This window comes from Peromyscus leucopus, chromosome 8b (genome assembly GCF_004664715.2).
Source record: "Peromyscus leucopus breed LL Stock chromosome 8b, UCI_PerLeu_2.1, whole genome shotgun sequence".
Lineage (NCBI taxonomy): Eukaryota > Metazoa > Chordata > Mammalia > Rodentia > Cricetidae > Peromyscus > Peromyscus leucopus.
Genome location: NC_051086.1, coordinates 85,370,866 through 85,389,117, shown reverse-complemented (window position 1 = coordinate 85,389,117; position 18,252 = coordinate 85,370,866). Strand labels below are relative to the sequence as shown.

The window sequence follows — 18,252 nt, the reverse complement described above, 5'->3', positions numbered from 1 at the left end:
TGGCTTAAGCACCAGGGCTTATTGTTCCGTTAGGCACTTGTCTGTAGAGTGCACCAGACAAACGTTAGCCTGTGTTCTCCAGTTCTGTACCCACACTACCATGGAAGGAAGGGACTTTAAACCCTGTAACCTACCAAATGCAAAGTCTATGGAGCACCTGCTATTCAAATGAACAGAAATTGATTATAGTACTTCAAAGACACATTAAGGGCTACAAGAAGGGTCAGTGAGGACAGGTGCTTGCCACCAAGACTCAAGACTTGAGTTGGAAAGCTGGAAACTCAGAGAAAAGAACCATCTGACCACACAAAGACGGGGAGCTTGGAGCAATGGTTCAGCACTGGCTGCTCTTCCAGAGGACCTGGGTTTGAGTTCCAGCCTTTAAATGGTGGCTTACAACTCTGACCCCAGTTCCAGAGGATCTGACTCCCTCTTCTGGCCTCAGGTGGCACCAGAGGTCAGCATACATGAAAGCAAAACACCAATACACAGAACATAGTATTTTTGGTTTTGTTTTGTTTTTCTTCGAGACAGGGTAGTTCTCTGTGTAGCCTTGGCTGTCCTGGAACTCACTCTGTAGCCCAGGCTGGCTTGGAACTCAAGAGATCCACCTGCCTCTGCCTCCCCAGTGCTGGGATTAAAGGCATGCGTCACCACTGCCCAGCTCAGAACACAGTATTTTTATTTTATTTATTTATTGGTTTTTCGAGACAGGGTTTCTCTGTGTAGCTTTGCGCCTTTCCTGGAAGGCACTTGGTAGCCCAGGCTGGCCTCGAACTCAGAGATCTGCCAGCCTCTGCCTCCTGAGTGCTGGGATTAAAGGCGTGCGCCACCATTACCTGGCAGAACATAGTATTTTTAAGAAATGAACTAAGTTCATAAATATAGTAATGCACACACACTGTCTTCTACAAAGGACTTGAAATTTAACACTGATTTGTCTCCTCTCGTCCAAGAGAACCATACTTGTGCTTAGAGTAGCGGTCAGTAACCCATACTCTGCAGGCTCCTGAAAGACAAAACTTTTTTTTTGAAAGGCAAGACAAAGTTTTTAAATGATTACAAGCACACCAAATAACATTGAACACATTCTTGAGTCCTAGTATCTAGTAATTTGGGTTAAGATACATTAATAGCAGCCTGAACAAGCATATTCACTGTCCTAAATTAGCCAGAATGGACTACTGTTAAGGGTGGCTGCTGCTTCATAGTTACAAATGCTGTATACTACTTCTTCATAAATAATGCCCCTGACCCTTTAAGAAAGTGGAAGGGAACAATTTATTCCCTTTTTTTTTTTTTTTTTTTTTTGGTTTTTCGAGACAGGGTTTCTCTGTGTAGCTTTGTGCCTTTCCTGGAACTCACTTGGTAGCCCAGGCTGGCCTCGAACTCAGAGATCCACCTGGCTCTGCCTCCCGAGTGCTGGGATTAAAGGCGTGCGCCACCACCGCCCGGCCCTTTTTTTCTTCAAAGAATTGTTTTTTTTTTTCCTACTAGACTGATAAAAGAAAAATCAACAGTGATACCTACTGCTAGCACAAACACCCAGGGAACATATACTCCTTAAAGACACGCAAGGTAAAAAGATGAAAATTCAGGTACTTACTAAGATGTAAAAAAAGCTAGATTTAATACTCTTAGAAAGTGAAGGGATCACTGGGCAGTGGTGGCGCACACCTTTAATCCCAGCACTCGGGAGGCAGAGGCAGGCGGATGGATCTCTGAGTTCCAGACTAGCCTGGTCTGCAGAGCCTTCTGGAACAGAACTCTGGGAGGTTTTCCTGCCTGGTTCGGGCATCTCCCATGCCAACCCACAAGGCAGGTGCTTCCACCTCCCATCCGTTTATGCGCTAGTGTTCATGGATTTCTGGCCGGATGTCACACCCAAAGGCCAAGAGGTTATCCAGGACTTCATTACTGTTCTGCTGAAGTAGTTCTGGAGGACGGTCATCTTCTCCTGGGTCTCCCTCTCCACCTCACTACCACAACTGCCATGGGACCCCAGTGCCGCAGCTTCCTTGGCCTTGAACTCCTTTGGCATGCTTCAGCCTCCAATTCTTTTGCTTTCGAACTGCAGACACCTTGGCCCCCTGCTTCTTGGCCTGCAGCGGCTGCTGGACGCCCTGCGACTGACTGGCCATCGCTGCGAGAACTCTCCCCCCGAAAGAACAGCCTAAATTAACAGCTTAAACACAGCCCTGGGTCAAGCGACCCGCCACCCACCACCAACTCTTTTTCCTAATCACAAACTCTTATCACACAGGTAACTTGCCCAGGGGTGAATCTGCAGCCAGGCTCAAGATGAGAGGAGTAAATTCCACTTGAATCAGAAGATCTGTCACTGAATTTAGGCTTTAATTGGAACTCCTCTGGATTAAACTGGCACTGGCTGCCAGTCCTGCGGGGGATAGGAAGGCTGTTCCAGCCAGCCCAGGGTCTGAAGTGCCCACTCCACTTCCTTGGTGATAACAACCTTACATCAAAGTGTTTGCAAGCAGGGCCACCTCTGGTCAGCCACTGCAGATAACTTAGGTCACCCTTCATTCCCAACAGTAATGGCCTAAAGTAAGAAAACAGCAAAGCACAGAGTAAAGAAGACTGGAACCTAATCTTTATTTACAGGACACTGCAGGATACGAAATTCCACATAGAAATAAGAAACTCAGGACAGTTTTATATAGTATGTACAGTTCACAACTGTTCAAGTATAGTTTCTTTGTAAAAAGTGCTACAATAACAAACCACATTTAAAAAGAGTTCTTAGTAGAGAAACAGTAAGACAAATTTATGAAGAACACAGCACATAGCTAGCAACTTTGTGCCTCAGCTGGACATTAGAAGTTAAAGGTCCCGGGAGCCCCATCTTGAACTTGGAAGGCAAAGCCTTCAGAGGTAGTATCTGGTACCACATTCTGATCTTCCTCCTCCTGGAAACAGAATAAGATATAACTGTAAACATGGTACATCTTTAGCAGTATACAAAACCTGCACTTCTAAGACAGTGACTTTGCAAGGAGGCGAAAAAGAGGGCCAGTGAAAAGCTTAGCTTTAGTGCCTGGGAGAAGGTTCTGGATATCAACAAAAACAGACAACTGTCTGTCTACCCAAACTGTACCACAGGAGACCTATCAAGCAGAGTAAGGCCCTGGGGTTGGCCCACTTCTCCATAACCCTCACAATGACACCCATAAACTTTCAGTCTCAGGATATTGGAGGTGTCCTAGGCTGGCCATACACCATCAAAGCCAATACCTGAGGAGCAAACACACACGCAGAGCAAGTCCTGGCTGCACTGACTGTTCTGTGTAAGGTACCAGGTCATGTAAGAACCATACACAAAGACTGAAATCTAATGGGCCTGGGGATGCCTGTGAATTCTTGTATACTTCCCAAGTGAACAAGGACAGCCATTACTCACCTCCACTGAGAAGTACTTCTCAATCAAGTTTAATGAGGCCTTGTACACAGACTCATTTTCATGGCTCTGTAGTGCTTCAATTTTGTCCAAGCCTCCACACTCTTCAATCATTATACTGAGTTTCTCTGTCTCACCTAGTTTCTCAGCAGCCTTAAAACAAAACACAATTCAAGGTTACTATCCTAACCCTCATCTATTTGACTAAAAACATCCACATGGGTTAATATCTATCAGACATAAATACCAGCCTGCTCCAATGAGGTGTTTTTAGTTGTTTTGTATATTTATTTTGAGCTATTTTTGTCTGGTTTTGGTTTCTGAGACAGGGTCTATCTATGTAGCTGGGGCTGGCCTGGAATTTGCCATGTAGACCAGGTTGGTCTCAGACTCAAGAGATCTGCCAGCCTCTGCCTCTCCTGCACCACGCCTAGCTATTTTTGTTTTTCAAGACAATGTTTCACTACGTAGCTTTTAGAAACACTGCAGCCCAGTCTGGCCTCAAACTCCTCGGGCAACTTCAAAGCAGCACTACTTCCCAGTTCACAGGTCTGTGATAGGAACAGGAAATTCTTTTGTGAAAGCACTACCTCAGACCATCTGAGTGGTCAAGGTGGAGAAGTATACAGAAGATGGCCAACTCTGTGACACTGAAACATGCTGTTCTTATCCACAAAGTTCATCACACTCAAAAACTGCACAACGGAAGCACAAAATAACAGTTTCTTTAAAAAGCAACCAGGCAAAAGGATGCTCTCCTTTAATCCCAGTGACTGGGAGTTAGAGCCAGGTAGATGTCTAGAAATAGCTCAGCACTTCAGAGCACTTGTTCTTGCAGAGGACCTGGGTTCGGTTCCCAGCCCCCACTGCAGTTCACAACTGTCTAACTCTAGTCCCAGGGGTCCAATGGCCTCTCTTAAACTCCTCAAATATCAGGTGTGCATGCATATGGCACACTTACACACATGCAGGCAAAACTTCACACACATAAAACAAAACAAAAAAAATTAGTCATAAATTATGTAAAGTAAAATTCCACTTGGTGCCTTTAATCCCAGCACTCTGAGAGGCAGAGACAGGTGGATCTCTGTGAGTTCGAGACCAGCCTGGTCTATAGATTGAGTTCCGGGACAGCCTCCAAAGCTACACAGAGAAACCCTGTTTCGGAACAAACAAAAAAGTGTGTAAAGAACATCTAAGGGCTGGAGAGATGGCTCAGCGGTTAAGAGCACTGGCTGTTCTTCCAGAGGTCCTGAGTTCAATTCCCAGCAACCACATGGTGGCTCACAACCATCTGTAGTGAGATCTGGTGCCCTCTTCTGGCCTGCAGGGATATGTGCAGACAGAACACTGTATACATAATAAATAAATAAATCTTTAAAAAAAAAAAAAGTGTGTAAAGAACATCTAAGGGCTGGAGAGATGGCTCAGAGATGAAGAGCACTGGTTGCTCTTCCAGAGGTCCTGAGTTCAATTCCCGTCAACCACATGGTGGCTCACAACCATCTGTAATGAGATCTGGTGCCCTCTTCTGGCATGCAGGCATACATGCAGGCAGAACACTGTATATATAATAAATAAATAAATCTAAAAAAAAAAGAACATCTAAGGTGGAAACAGTAGGATCAGAAAGAAGTTCAAGGTCATCTTCTGCTACATAGGGAGTTCAAACCAGCCTAGGCTACTTGATACCCTGTCATAAAGGATACCCTCCATCCTTAAAGGGAGCTACAGAAGTGGTTCAGTGATTATAGCATTTGTTCTAGAATGGTGGGTCCAGGTTCGATTCCCACCCAGCTGACAACTATGTATAACTCCTGTTCCCACCCATACACACAAAAGGAATAAATGTAAAGAATTTCTTGTTTTTGAGACAGGGTTTCTCTGTTTAGCTCTGTAGCCCAGGCTGGCCTCGAACTCAGAGATCCACCTGCCTCTGCCTCCCAAGTGCTGGGATTGAAGGCATGTACCACCACTGCCCAGCTAAGGATTCATTAGTAAATTAGTAAAGTAAGGCTGTACACAAACAACTTTCTGATTCTGTGGACTATTAGTAATCAAACTTATCTGTCCCCTCCCCAGTCCTAAATAGTAACTATCAATCCCAAATTCAAGCAAACATAGCCTTGTTAGGACTTACCTGAAAGATATTAGAAATGGCATCAAGAATAACCAAAATAATTTTGGTATCTTTTGCACTTAAGAGGTTCATCAAAGGTTCTATTATGCCACAATGAACAAGATATACAATCTGTTCAACAGTCCCACCACTGGTGTAGTTGGTTACAGCCCACACAGCTTCCTTCTGTGTCTTAAAGTCTGCCTGATAAACAAGAAGAAAATGATTTTACTTCAGAAGTCCTAACGGTGAGACTCCAAAAGGTCGAGTTCCACAAACACCGACTCAACTACTTGCTGGTCCTATCCAACATTAGGAGGTGCTGTCTGTTACCTAACAAAGGGCTGGAGAGAGCAGGCATTGACCTTCTTTTAGACTCGTTAGTAGTTATTGTTGTTTTTTTTTTAAATGATTTATTTGCTCTTATTTTGTATGCATTGGTGTTTTGCTTGCATGTATGTCTGTATGAAGACGTCAGATCCTCTGGAACTAGAATTACAGACAGTTGTGAACTGCCATGTGGGTGCTGGGAATTGAACTCAGGTCCTCTGGAAGAATAGCCAGTGCTCTTAACCACTGAGCCATCTCACCAGCCCTGTTTTTTTTTTGGGGGGGGGGTTTTCGAGACAGGGTTTCTCTGTGTAGCTTTGTGCCTTTCCTGGAACTCGCTTTGTAGACCAGGCTGGCCTCGAACTCACAGAGATCCGCCTGGCTCTGCCTCCCGAGGGTTGGGATTAAAGGCGTGCGCCACCACTGCCCGGCCTATTGTTGGTTTTTAAGACGGTCTCTCTATGTAGTCCTGGCTATCCTGAAGCCTGAAATGTAGATTATGCTGGCCTTGAACTCAGAGATCCTCCTCCTGCTTCTGCCTCCCACGCCCAGGGATTAAAGGCATATAGGTTGTCATGAATAGCATCTGACTAAATCCTACATTCTCGTTACCTTAGAGAGGACCCCAACAAGAAATGGGACTAAGCCATGATTCACAACTTGCTGTATCTGGTCCTGGCGTCCAGCTGTGATGTTGGACATTGTCCACGTGGCCTCCTTCTGAATATTAGTTTTGGGGTTTGTGAGCAGGTTGGGAAAGACTGCAAGTGCTCCTGCATCTATCACAATCTGAGTCTGTTCATCAGTTCCAGTGACAATATTCCCTATGGCTCTTAGTGCAGGAGTCTAAATAGAAAAAAAAGTTGATGCAGATTAGTTACGCTGTATTCTTTTCCAGTACTGCTAAAAAATTCTCTATTCTAAAACTTCTGCAAAAATCATAGGCAGTATCTGTATGCTCCTACACTACTCAAACTCATAATAAAAGGTCAGCACTCACCACAATTGGCAATTCAACAGCTCCTAGAAGCTTCACAAGTTGGGGCACAACTCCCGTCTTCACCACCATCTCAATGCGCTCGTTTGGACCATCGGTCAGGTAGGAAATAGCCCAGCAGGAATCTGCTAATACTTCTGGATCATTGTGATGCAGGAGACGAACTAAAGTAGGAAGAATCTGCTCCACGGCATCTAAGGGGGGGGCGGGATTCTTGTTCCGACAGAGGTTTGAAAGTGTCCAGGTAAGATTACGTAAGTAACCACACTGGGGGAAAGAAACACTATAATTAGAGGCTCGCCTTCGAGTAGATGGGGAAAGTAAGAACCCAGCACTAAGTGACTTCACCTATGATATTATTAACTTACTGCCAAGGAAGACAGGTCAGGAATCGCAAGAAGTGCCAACAATGGGTCGACTGCACCATATTTGATAACCAAGTCCCGGAAAACAGAACCATCACCTGAAAGAGAGCAAGATTAGCTGGGCATGACAGCAAAAACCTTTAATCCTAGGATCTATTTCTGTCAATTTCCAAGCTGGCCTGGTCTACAGCCAGTGTACACAGTGAGACCCAGTTTCAAAAAATAAAAAAAGCAAGAGGAATGAATCTACTTATCTAGTACAGCCATGTTCAGCTGCTGATTGCAGTCAGACATGCTCTAACACAGTAGCCATGCTAGATGGCTCTTCCACTCTGCAAAGGCCTAAAGCAAGCTCAAAGCTTGACACAAAAGTCATTTCGACCTTTAACACAGTCCTTCTTTAATCACAATGGACACATTCAGTCCAAAGAATTTTAAGTGCAAGTACCTGCAATGTTTCCAAGAGCCCATACAGCTTGCTCGCTGATGTGAGCATGGGGAGATGCCAGGAGAGAAATGAATGCTGGGATAGCGCCTCCATCCACCACAGCCTTGGTCTGTTCAGATGTTCCAGAAGCAATGTTAGTAAGTGCCCAAGCAGATTCAAACTGAATGGGACTACAATCAGTTTTGCCCAAGAAGGACACAAATTTTGGGATCAAACCAGCCCGGATGATGTTGTCTATAGGAGGCTGTTTCTCCCTAGAAAGCAGTTTCCTAGGAGGAAACAAAAAGAAATCCAAAAGTTAAAGCTGATTTCCAACGTGCCTTGAAAGATGTCTAAAAACCTGTACACAGTGCCCGACACATATAGTCTAAACATGGGCAACACTGAGGCAAAAGGATTGTATGCTCAAGGTCAGCCTAGGCTACATGAAATCCTGTTTCACACTTTTGTTTTTGTTTTTTTTTGTTTTTCGAGACAGGGTTTCTCTGTGTAGCTTTGCGCCTTTCCTGGAACTCACTTGGTAGCCCAGGCTGGCCTCGAACTCACAGAGATCCGCCTGGCTCTGCCTCCCGAGTGCTGGGATTAAAGGCGTGCGCCACCACCGCCCGGCCTGTTTCACACTTTTTAAAGAGGGAAGGAGATGGTGAGATGGTTTAAGTGGTAAAGGTGCTTGTCACTAAGCCTGACAACTGAGTTCGATCCCCAGGACTCAGAGGTGGAGAGAACAGCAAGCTGTCCTCGGATTTCCACAAAAATGAAGTAAATTCACCTAAGATAAATTCTCACGGAAGCAGGACTGGATGGCTTTACTTTATTCAGGACCCCCACCCATCTAAGAGGGTTCATTTCTTAGGTTAGCCATGCATGCCAGAGCCTGCAGACTTACCGAGCAGCTTGAGTAGCTTGAAGCTGGCTTTCCAAATTGTTGCTGTTTATGCCTTTAACAATGTCTTCAACAGACCAATTTACAGTGCCCTAAAAGAAATGTAGTATTTTATGTATTATTATTAATAATACAAATTATATGCCTTATACCTGCTCTGCTGTTTAGTTTCTATTGTCAGCTGGACAAACCTAGTCTAGCATAAAATATAGAATCAACATGAAGAATTGCTTTGTTCCGATTAGCCAGTGAACATGTCTGAAATTATCTGGATGACTGATGTGGGAGAGTCCAGACTACTACAGGTAGCCCCACTCCCAGGCAGGTGGGTCTGGGTTGTACAGAAAACCAGCTGAGCCAGAGAGCCAGTCAGAAAGCAGCAACACCCTACCCACTACATCATGAACTCTGCCTGAGTTCCTGCCCTCATTCCCTCATTAATGAATTAAGCCAAATAAACCTGTTCATGCCACTACATCGCTTTTCAGCCAACAGAAAGCAAACTAGTACCCAGGCCACTGTAAAAATACTTTTATGCTCTTAGTCTACTGCTGAAAGATTAGCTTTACATTTAATTTGGCCCACTAAACACTGGTTTGTACTTCTCAAACTTGGTACCATGACACTGGATTCAAGTCAAGAACACTTATGCCCCAGCATTCGGGAGGCAGAGCCAGCGGATCTCTGTGAGTTCGAGGCCAGCCTGGTCTACAGAGCGAGATCCAGGACAGGCACCAAAACTACACAGAGAAACCATGTCTCAAAAAAAAAAAAAAGAACACTTATGCTTTTGTCACTAAAAAAGGATAGCTTAAAAACTATTTTAAGAACAGTTTAGGGAGCTGAGCGGTGGTAGTGCATGCCTTTAATCTCAGCACTCGGGAGGCAGAGGCAGGCGGATTCTCTTGTTAATTCAAGGCCAGCCTGGGCTACAGGACAGGCTCCAAAGCCACACAGAGAAAGCCTGTCAAAATTAATTAATTAAAAGAACAGTTTAGGGCAAACTAAAGGCTATTCTTACCTTTAGTCTCAAACACTCAAATCTACTTTTAAGAAAGATATATGGCAATGTCTCCGATTTATTTTATTTTATTTTGCTTTGTTTTTTGACACAGAATCTCTCCATGTAGTCCTGGCTGTTCTGGAACTCATTATGTAGACCAGGCTGACCTAGAACTCAAAAAGATCCACCTGCCTCTGCCTTTAGAATGTACTGGGAGTAAAATCATGCACCATAACGACCAGCTCAATGAATATTCTCATCTATAAGTTTCTATAGTAGATAATTTTTATGGTGTGAATCACTGCATAACAATGTAAGCTACAGTTCGTGCTCTTGGTTGCCCACTGGAACTTTATGCTAAGACCTCACTGATGAAAACACCATACACTTTGGCCACAGGATGTGGAAAGAAAATAAAAATGTATCAAGTTGGGACTGACCTGGAAGCTTTTCCTCACTTCTGGCTAACTTTCATTGTGTTAGAAGGTTCTATGCAAGCTGCTGGGGGTAAAAGTCAGCCATGTTAGCCAGCAGCCAGCTGTAGCCCTGCATCCTGCCTGGCATGGTGTACCAGTGGTTCAATGTGACACTTGTTACTGAGATACCTGGGGTGGGCGGGGGTGGGGTGTCCCTCACACCTGTTCCTGTTCCTGCACACCTGGCCATGAACCCCTCCGGAGAGGTCCGAAGCCCTAGGGAAACCAACTATTCTTTATACCTACAGGTTAGTGTGCTATAGGTTACTGCAGCTCTCAGCCTTGCCCAGAGAAGCTTCTTTTGGCAACAGATGGTGGTTAATACAAAGACTCACAGATGTCAAAGTGTTGAGAACGAGTGATGAAGTGCTCGGCTGTAAAAGGAATGTCTGTGTATCTCTCTCTCACACACACTCACACACACACACACACAACTCAACTCTCAAGGTTCAGGGAACATTGAGTAAAGCGAAATGGAAAGAATGTAAGATCCAGTGGTTGGGGAAGAATGCTGTCAATCTGTTTTTTGGACATGACACAGCAATTGTACTCATTGTAACAACTGATTAGTCTGTGGGACATTTCTTGATTTCTAACTGATGCAGGAGGACCCAGCTCACTCTGGGTGGTGCCATCAAGGGCAAGTAGGCCAGGTACCTGAGATTCAGGTGTGGTGGCATATGCCTTTAAGCCAAGCACTGGGGAGGCTACCCTGGTCTACACAGTAAGTTCCAGGCCAGCCAGGAGCACACAGAAAGACCCTGTCTCAGAACAAAGAAACTGAGCAAGCCAATAAGCAATGTTTTTCTTGCACTGGCTTCCTTGGATAGTGGACTCTAACCTGTAGGCCAAATAAACCCTTCCCCCACCCAAGTTGGTTTTGGCAGTGTTTTATCACAGCAACAGAGAAACCTAACTAAAGCACTCATCCTCACTACAACCTGACATACCTTTAGAAGATTAGGCCATTTCAATGCTTCATCATGGAAGTGGGAAGGGCTCATAAGGAAGGCCCCACCCCTCCCTGACAGTTAATGACAGCTGGGAAAAGGGGTGAATTTCCTGCAGGGGTACAGCCACTGACAAGCTATTCATGCTCCAGTAAACAAGCTTCCACCATTCTCATGCAGGCACCACAATTAAGCCTAACAAAACAGACATGAAGAAAGAGGAAGACTTGTTGGGGAAAAGGGTTTCAGCAGCAGCAGATGGGATGAGAGCAGGAAACAGGGTGAAAAAGACTAAAATTCTTTGGAACTGGAAGATGCTCTGGGTGAAGTGTCAAGGCCTAAATCATTACATTACACTTTAAACTAGTTCTTAACTTGGGGGGCGGAGGGCAGGGGGATCCCAATGGCTCTTTCACAATGGTTGCTTAATATCATCAGAAAACGCAGATATTTACACTATAACTCCTAACAGTAGCAAAATTAGAGTTATGAAGTAGCAATGGAAAGGATCAAAGCATTAGGAAGGCTGAGAACCACTGCTTTATGCTGTATAGCCTGGCATAGTGACTGCCACAGACCTGAGGTTGAGTTCCAAACCAGGATGGGCTATAGAGGAAATATCAGACCAGCCAGGGTTATATGCAAGACACTGTCTGAAACACTGTCTCATAAAAATAAAAAATGGTAGTAGAATACTTGCCTATTAAGCCCAAGACCCTGGGTGTGATCCCTAGTTCCCTAGTTAACAAAAAAACAAAACAAATAAACAAAAAACTTGTCCTATTTCTCAACTGGAACTGACATGTCAAGGTATTTAGCTAGTAGCTAGAAATGCAGCAAATTTGAAGAAAGGTCAGAACTAAAAAAATTTGCACTGGAGTGTAGCTGTAGGAGAGCTTGTTCAGATACATGTATGAGACCCTGGCCTTGATCTGTAGCACTGCCAATAAATAAATAAATAAATGGGGCTGAAGAGATGGTTCTTTGGTTAAGAGCACTGGCTGCTCTTCCAGAGGACCCAGGTCCAATACCCAGCACCTACATGTCAGCTCACAACTGTGTAACTCTAGCTCCAGGGGATCCAATACCCTCACATAGACATACATGCAGGCAAAAACACCAACACACATAAAACTAAATCATTTAAAAAATAACAGTAATAACAAACTGAGCTGAAAAGGTAACTCAGCAGGTAAAGGTACTTGCCGCCACCCACGTCTAGTGCCCTGAGTTTGACCCCTAGAGCCTGTACAAAGGTAGGAGAGAACCCCTCTACAGATGTCCTCTGATATCTGCACACACCTAACAACAGCAGCCAGACATGGTGGCACACATCTTTAATCCCAAATGTGGGCAGAGAAAGGCAGATTACTATGAGTTCCAAGTTACTTATGGCTACATAGTAAGAGTCTATCGCAAAAACTAAAAAGTTAAAAAAAATTAAAAACCTGTGAATCAGCTTGTGTTATAGAGGGGAGGTTAAGAAAATTCATCAATATTTTTTAAGGAAAAAAAAAAAAGATCTTCTCAGGGGCTTAAGAGATGGCTGAGCACTGACCCTGCAAAGGACCCAAGTTCAGTCCACAGTACCCACATTAAGTGGCTTATAACTGTCTGTAACTCCAGTAACCTCTCTGGCCTCCTGCATATATTTACACACAACACAAATACAGGTCTTAAAAAACTAAAAATCGGCCTGGTGGTGGTGGTGGTGGTGCACACCTTTAAAACCAGCACTCGGGAGGCAGAGGTAGGCGGACCTCTGTGAGTTTGAGGCCATCCAGGAAAGGCACAAAGCTACAAAGAGAAACCCTGTCTGGGAAAAATAAATAAATAAATAAAAATAAAAACCTTACAAAACAAACTACCTTCATACAGTCAATAGTCAAAAGTAGAATACCAGGAATGTCCAAGAATGTTTAAATTTAGCCAATGGTGGTAGCACTCCTGAGGCAGAGGTAGATGGATGTGAGTACAAGGCCAGTCTGGTTTACAGAAAGAATTCTCGGACAGACAAGGCCACACAGAGAAATCCAGTCTCAAAACCATCCCCCCATCAAATTCCAAATGGTTATCTTTGTGGGGTGGGGGAATGGTACATGCCTTTAATCCCAGCACTCAGGAGGCAAAGGCAGGCAGAGTTCCAGGCCAGCCTGGGCTACAGAGTGAGTTCTAGGACAGCCAGGGCTGTTACACAGAAGAAAAACAAACAAAAAGCCATTCACCCCTATTTTCTAGGTGTGGGTGAACTCCAATCTACTTACCTGATTGTTGCGGTTTTCCTGCAGTGGAGAAGTGGCATCATCAGGAAATGAGCTGACGTTTCTCCTCTTCAGCATCTGGTCATCTTTCTTGGCTTTCCTCAGCTCCACATTAACTTCTATTCGGCGGCGCCGCATTTCCTTTAGAAAAGAGAACACCTCGTTTTGTCGATCTCATCTGAGTTCTCTTTTTTTAAATCCCCCATCCGGTGAAGGCACCCCTGCCACCAAGTTTGAGGACTTAAATCCTTCAGAGCCAGGGGGAGGAGGGAAGCAGGCTGCAAGCTGTCCTCTTACCTCTGCATCTGCAACAGGTGTGCACAAAGATTTTTACACACTCAGACACACAATAGGTAAGTAATTTCAACTTTAAGAGTTTTCTTTTCTTTTTCTTTTTTAATACCCAAGACTAGAGATAAAGCTCAGGCATAGAAAAGCCCACCTGTCATGAATGAGGTACTGCATTCAATCCAACACCTCAATAATGTGTGTTATATAAACCCCCTTCCTACTTCCATTTGAAAGTTTAACAGGAAAGCGGCAGAAGGCACTCACAGTGCTGTCTTTTCCTTTGTTCTTGAATCTGTTGAGCCGGGCAGCTGGTGAGTTAGCGTTCTCATTGGTGGACATGGTTGCAGGAATAAGGGAGAAAGCTGGTAGACAAGGGAAGGTGAGAAGAAAAAAAAATTTTTAGTAAGAATACAGCAGAAAGCCAGGTGGTGGTGGCGCAAGCCTTTATTTAATCCCAGCACTCAGGAGGCAGAGGCAGGCGGATCTCTGTGAGTTCAAGGCCAGCCTAGGCTACAGAGCGAGATCCAGGACAGGCTCCAAAGCTGGGGGGGGGGTATATACATCAGAAGCCAGACATAGTAACACACGCCTTTCATCAGAGCACTTGGGAGGCAGAGGAAGGCAAGTCTCTGAATTTGAGGCCAGCTGGCCTGCACAGAGTTCCATGCCAGCTAGGGTTACACAGGAGATCCTACCTTAACAAGAAATGGAAATATACAATAGCAAAAATCAACTATATATTGACTCCATCTCTATGTTAAACAAATCAAAAAACCCACAAGTTTTCAGTATTATGGTTACAGCATTAAGTCGAGGCCCTCCTGCAAAGGGGTTAAGTCTGGCAATGGAACTGTCAATCAGAAACACACACATCTTTGGTTTGGTTTTTCGAGACAGGGTTTTTCTATATAGCTTTGGTGCCTCTTCTAGAATTCACTCTGTAGACCAGGCTGGCTTGGAACTCAGAGATTCACCTGCCTCTGCCTCCCCAGTGCTGGAATTAAAGGCAGTCGAGGCCACCACTGACAGAATCAGAAACCAATTTTTTTCTTTCTTTTTTTTCCTTTTTTGCTGTTGTTTTGTTTTTTCGAGACAGGGTTTCTCCTTGTGGTTTTAGTGCCTGTTCTGGATTTCACTCTGTAGATCAGGCTGGCCTTGAACTCCCAGAGATCCGCCTGACTCTGCCTCCCAGAGCGCTGGGATTAAAGGGGTCCGCCGCCACCACCGGCCAGAAACTTATTTTTAAACAGACTTAATTTAAATTTTGCACTAACAACGTTTTTAAAAGGCTAAAAAGAAACAAATTAAAATTTAAGACTTCTACCTAATACAGCTAAAATATTATCCATGTCAGGATGTCATCAACATAGAAAAATTAACATGTTTCACTGTTTTAATATACCTGAAAATCCTCTCAATCCTGATTAGCTGCTTTTCAAAAACTCAAAGGCTTAAGCCTCTGGCCAGCAGCGTATTAAGCCAGGGCTCTACACTCCAGACTCCATTAGTTAATAAAACACCAACTAGGAGAACCCCGGCTGCCTTATAGTTAACAATCTACATCCTTAAGGCAGTAAATGCAGTTCTGTTTTTTGTTGTTGTTGTTGACGAATGGCCAAAATGAATACATACTGATACCTTCTTTCAAGTTACATAAAGAATCGGTTCTATAACCACCGCTGTCAGCAGTGACATTAGCCCTGCATCTTCGTCATCTCGTTCACACTCGAGAGGTTTCCAGCGCACGCATTCAGTTTGGATGACACGAGCTGTGGACCCCGAGGCTCGATCTAGCTATCACAGCTGTGATCGCCACAAAGTGACAGGAATCAAAAGTCCTCTGACCATCTGCTGGCTTTCACTGCCCCGTGCTCGTCCTCGACACTGCTGACACGGGTGACCCGGGTCCCGTGTTTTTAGCTGGGGTGTCTTAACTGCCACCTCCATCCCCGGCCCACAGCCCCGCCGCCCTCCCCGGGCAGAAGCAGCGGGGAAGCGGGGGACAGCCGGGTGCGCGCGCCGGCCGCCGGTCTCCCCTCCGCCGACCCTCGGGGCCGCGCCGCGCCCTACCGTACCCCGGACCTCCGCCGCCCTCCGCGGCGACCGGTGCCGCCAGGCCTGACCCCCTCCCCCCCACCGGGCAGAGCGAAACCAAGCCGCCGGGTCAACCACCCCGCCCCGAGGCCTCGCCGGAGCAGGGAGGCCCAGCACACGCCCCGGCGCGGCCTGCTCCCGCCCTCCCGGCCCGCTCAGCCCCGCGGCCGGCCGTTGCCGCCCAGGACCGGCCTCGGCTCCTACCTGCACAGCGGGTTCAGGCTTCCAGGAAAGGCGGTGCGGGGCTCGCAGGCTGCGGGGTCAGCGGCCCTCGAAACGTCCAGTGCGCTTCAGCCCTCAGACTTTGTGCCTCGTGCTGCCGGCCGGCGCGATTTAAATTTCCCGGTGACGCCGCATCCCGATTGGCTGGTTTGAGCCTAAGCTGTGCGTTCATTGGCAGATTTGAAAAACACGTTGGGGGGGGAGGGAAGGGAAGCACGGACACCCGGTTTAGGAAAGAAGAAAAAAAAAAGTTGGGGGTGGGGTGGTAAGGAGAGTAAGCATCGCGAGACGAGGGAGCGGCCCGGCAATCCCAGAGTGCCTTGCAGAAGGGTGACCCCGGAGCTCCCGGTGCAGCGCTGCGGGCTGTGTGCGGACTCTGCCGAGCCGGAACCTTGGGCAGTGCTGTTTGCTTTCTCTGTGCGCTGTCCTTAAGCAAATACACGACATTATTATTAGACGCGTTATCTTTAGAAAATGTTTAGCCCGGTGCAATAGGCGTAGGCTTTTAATCCCAGCACTCGGGAGGCAGAAGCAGGAGGATTGCTATGAGTTCACTACCACCGCCCGGCTCTGTGGGTTTCTTTTAATAATCGTTATTAGTTATATCATTATTATATTGTTGTTTATACTGTTGTTGATTATTTATTTTTATTATGGGGCGTGGGATTGAGACAGTCTCAACCATGGGTCCCAGGCTAGCGTTGAAACCTGTTGGAATCCTGCTTCAACATTATTTCTGGGATTATAGATATGTCCACGTTTCCCTGGTTGTGCATCAAATTTTCAGATTACTTGGGAAATAAAAAGACAATGAGAGCAGCAAATATGATAACAAATGGTTTATTAATGCCTATTTTCTCCTTACACTTTTTTTTTTTTTTTTTTTTTTTTTTTTTTTTTTTTTTTTGGTTTTTCGAGACAGGGTTTCTCTGCGTAGCTTTGCGCCTTTCCTGGAGCTCACTTGGTAGCCTAGGCTGGCCTCGAACTCACAGAGATCCGCCTGGCTCTGCCTCCCGAGTGCTGGGATTAAAGGTGTGCGCCACCACCGCCCGGCATTCTCCTTACACTTTTAAAACCTTCAATTAATTCTGAATTCAGAATCACAAATCTTCGCCTAGACTTGCCAAATGTTAGCATTTTGTCCCATTTGTCTTTATATGTAATACAAGTGTACACATGTGGGGTTCTTTTTTGTTTATTTTTGGGTTTTCTTAATTGTTGTTGGGTCTTTTGTTTGTTTGTTTTTTGGGGGGGTTGTTCTGTCTTTTTGGTTTTTTTGAGACAGGATTTCTCTGTGTAGCTGTGGAGGCTGTCCTGGAACTCACTCTGTAGACCAGGCTGGCCTCGAAATAACAGAGATCCACCTGCCTCTGCCTCCGGAGTGCTGGGATCAAAGGCGTGTGCCACCACCGCCCAGCCACATGTGGTATATATATATTTGAGCCTTTTGATAATTTCAGAACTACCTAATTATCCCTAAATATTCCAGAGTATATATCTGCTAAGAAAAAAAAAAAGACATTTTCAAGCCAGGCAGTGGTGGCACACACTATTAATCCCAGCACTGGGTAGACAGAGGCAGGCGGATCTCTGATTTCAAGGCCAGCCTGGTCTACAATAGTGAGTACCAGGATAGCCAGGGATACAAAGAGAAACCCTTTCTCAGGAAAAAAAAAAAAAAGAGGAAGAAAAATAAAAGAAAGAAAAAAAGACATTCTGTTGGGAGTTGGAGAGATGGCTTATGGGTTAAGGGCACTGGCTGCTCTTCCTGGGTTCAAGTCCCACCACCCATGTGGCAGCTAACAACTGTCTGTAACTCCAAGATCTGACACCCTCACACAGACGTACATGCATGCAAAATACCAATATACATAAGATAAGAATAAATAATTATTATTAAAAAAAAAAAAAAGATTCTCTTATATAACCACACTGCAAATCCTCAAAGTGAGGAAAATTTCAACTTCCATGTTATCATCAGTCCATATTCACGCTTTGTGGTCTGTTTTCAAACATCAAAGATGTTTAAAAGCATCAGGATCATGAGCATTTTTGTTTGTTTGTTTGTTTTGTTCTCCCTGCAATTTCTCTCGGTCCTTTAAAGGAGTATTTCAGGAACGTTGTCGTGGTCTATTTTGTACATTTGCCAGCAGTCCACTTGGTCTATTCTCCCAGGCATTCTCGACGGTTTCTCTCTTGTATGGCCGCGAAGCTCACAGGCAGTTGCTCCCAATCTGACCCGCTAAATGCAAGAATGTGGAAGGAATCCGTTCTCAACCAATCACTACCAGGCATTCTCTTGGCTACCGTGAATGGTTCAGGGGCAGGCACATGACCTAAATTCATCCATTTGGGAAGCCTCTCTCCTTTGTTTAGTGGTTGGAGGTAGGAACAACTT

The 18,252-nt window shown here is 45.3% G+C and overlaps 1 protein-coding gene and 1 pseudogene across 1 annotated transcript; both read right to left on the bottom strand.

The window, feature by feature from the left end:
- Window positions 1-1,733: 1,733 nt before the first annotated feature.
- On the bottom strand, window positions 1,734-2,537 carry LOC114690493 (annotated as a pseudogene).
- Window positions 2,538-2,589: 52 nt separating this feature from the next.
- Kpna2 (karyopherin subunit alpha 2) lies at window positions 2,590-15,999 on the bottom strand. Its single transcript, XM_028865207.2, has 11 exons — window positions 15,837-15,999; window positions 13,803-13,900; window positions 13,251-13,388; window positions 8,561-8,649; window positions 7,675-7,943; window positions 7,230-7,324; window positions 6,865-7,128; window positions 6,477-6,710; window positions 5,556-5,738; window positions 3,419-3,568; window positions 2,590-2,927 (listed from the first exon to the last, which is right to left on the bottom strand). The coding sequence occupies exons 2-11, from the start codon at window positions 13,875-13,877 to the stop codon at window positions 2,835-2,837; spliced, it is 1,590 nt and encodes a 529-aa protein (XP_028721040.1). The 5' UTR covers window positions 13,878-13,900; window positions 15,837-15,999; the 3' UTR covers window positions 2,590-2,834.
- Window positions 16,000-18,252: the final 2,253 nt, after the last annotated feature.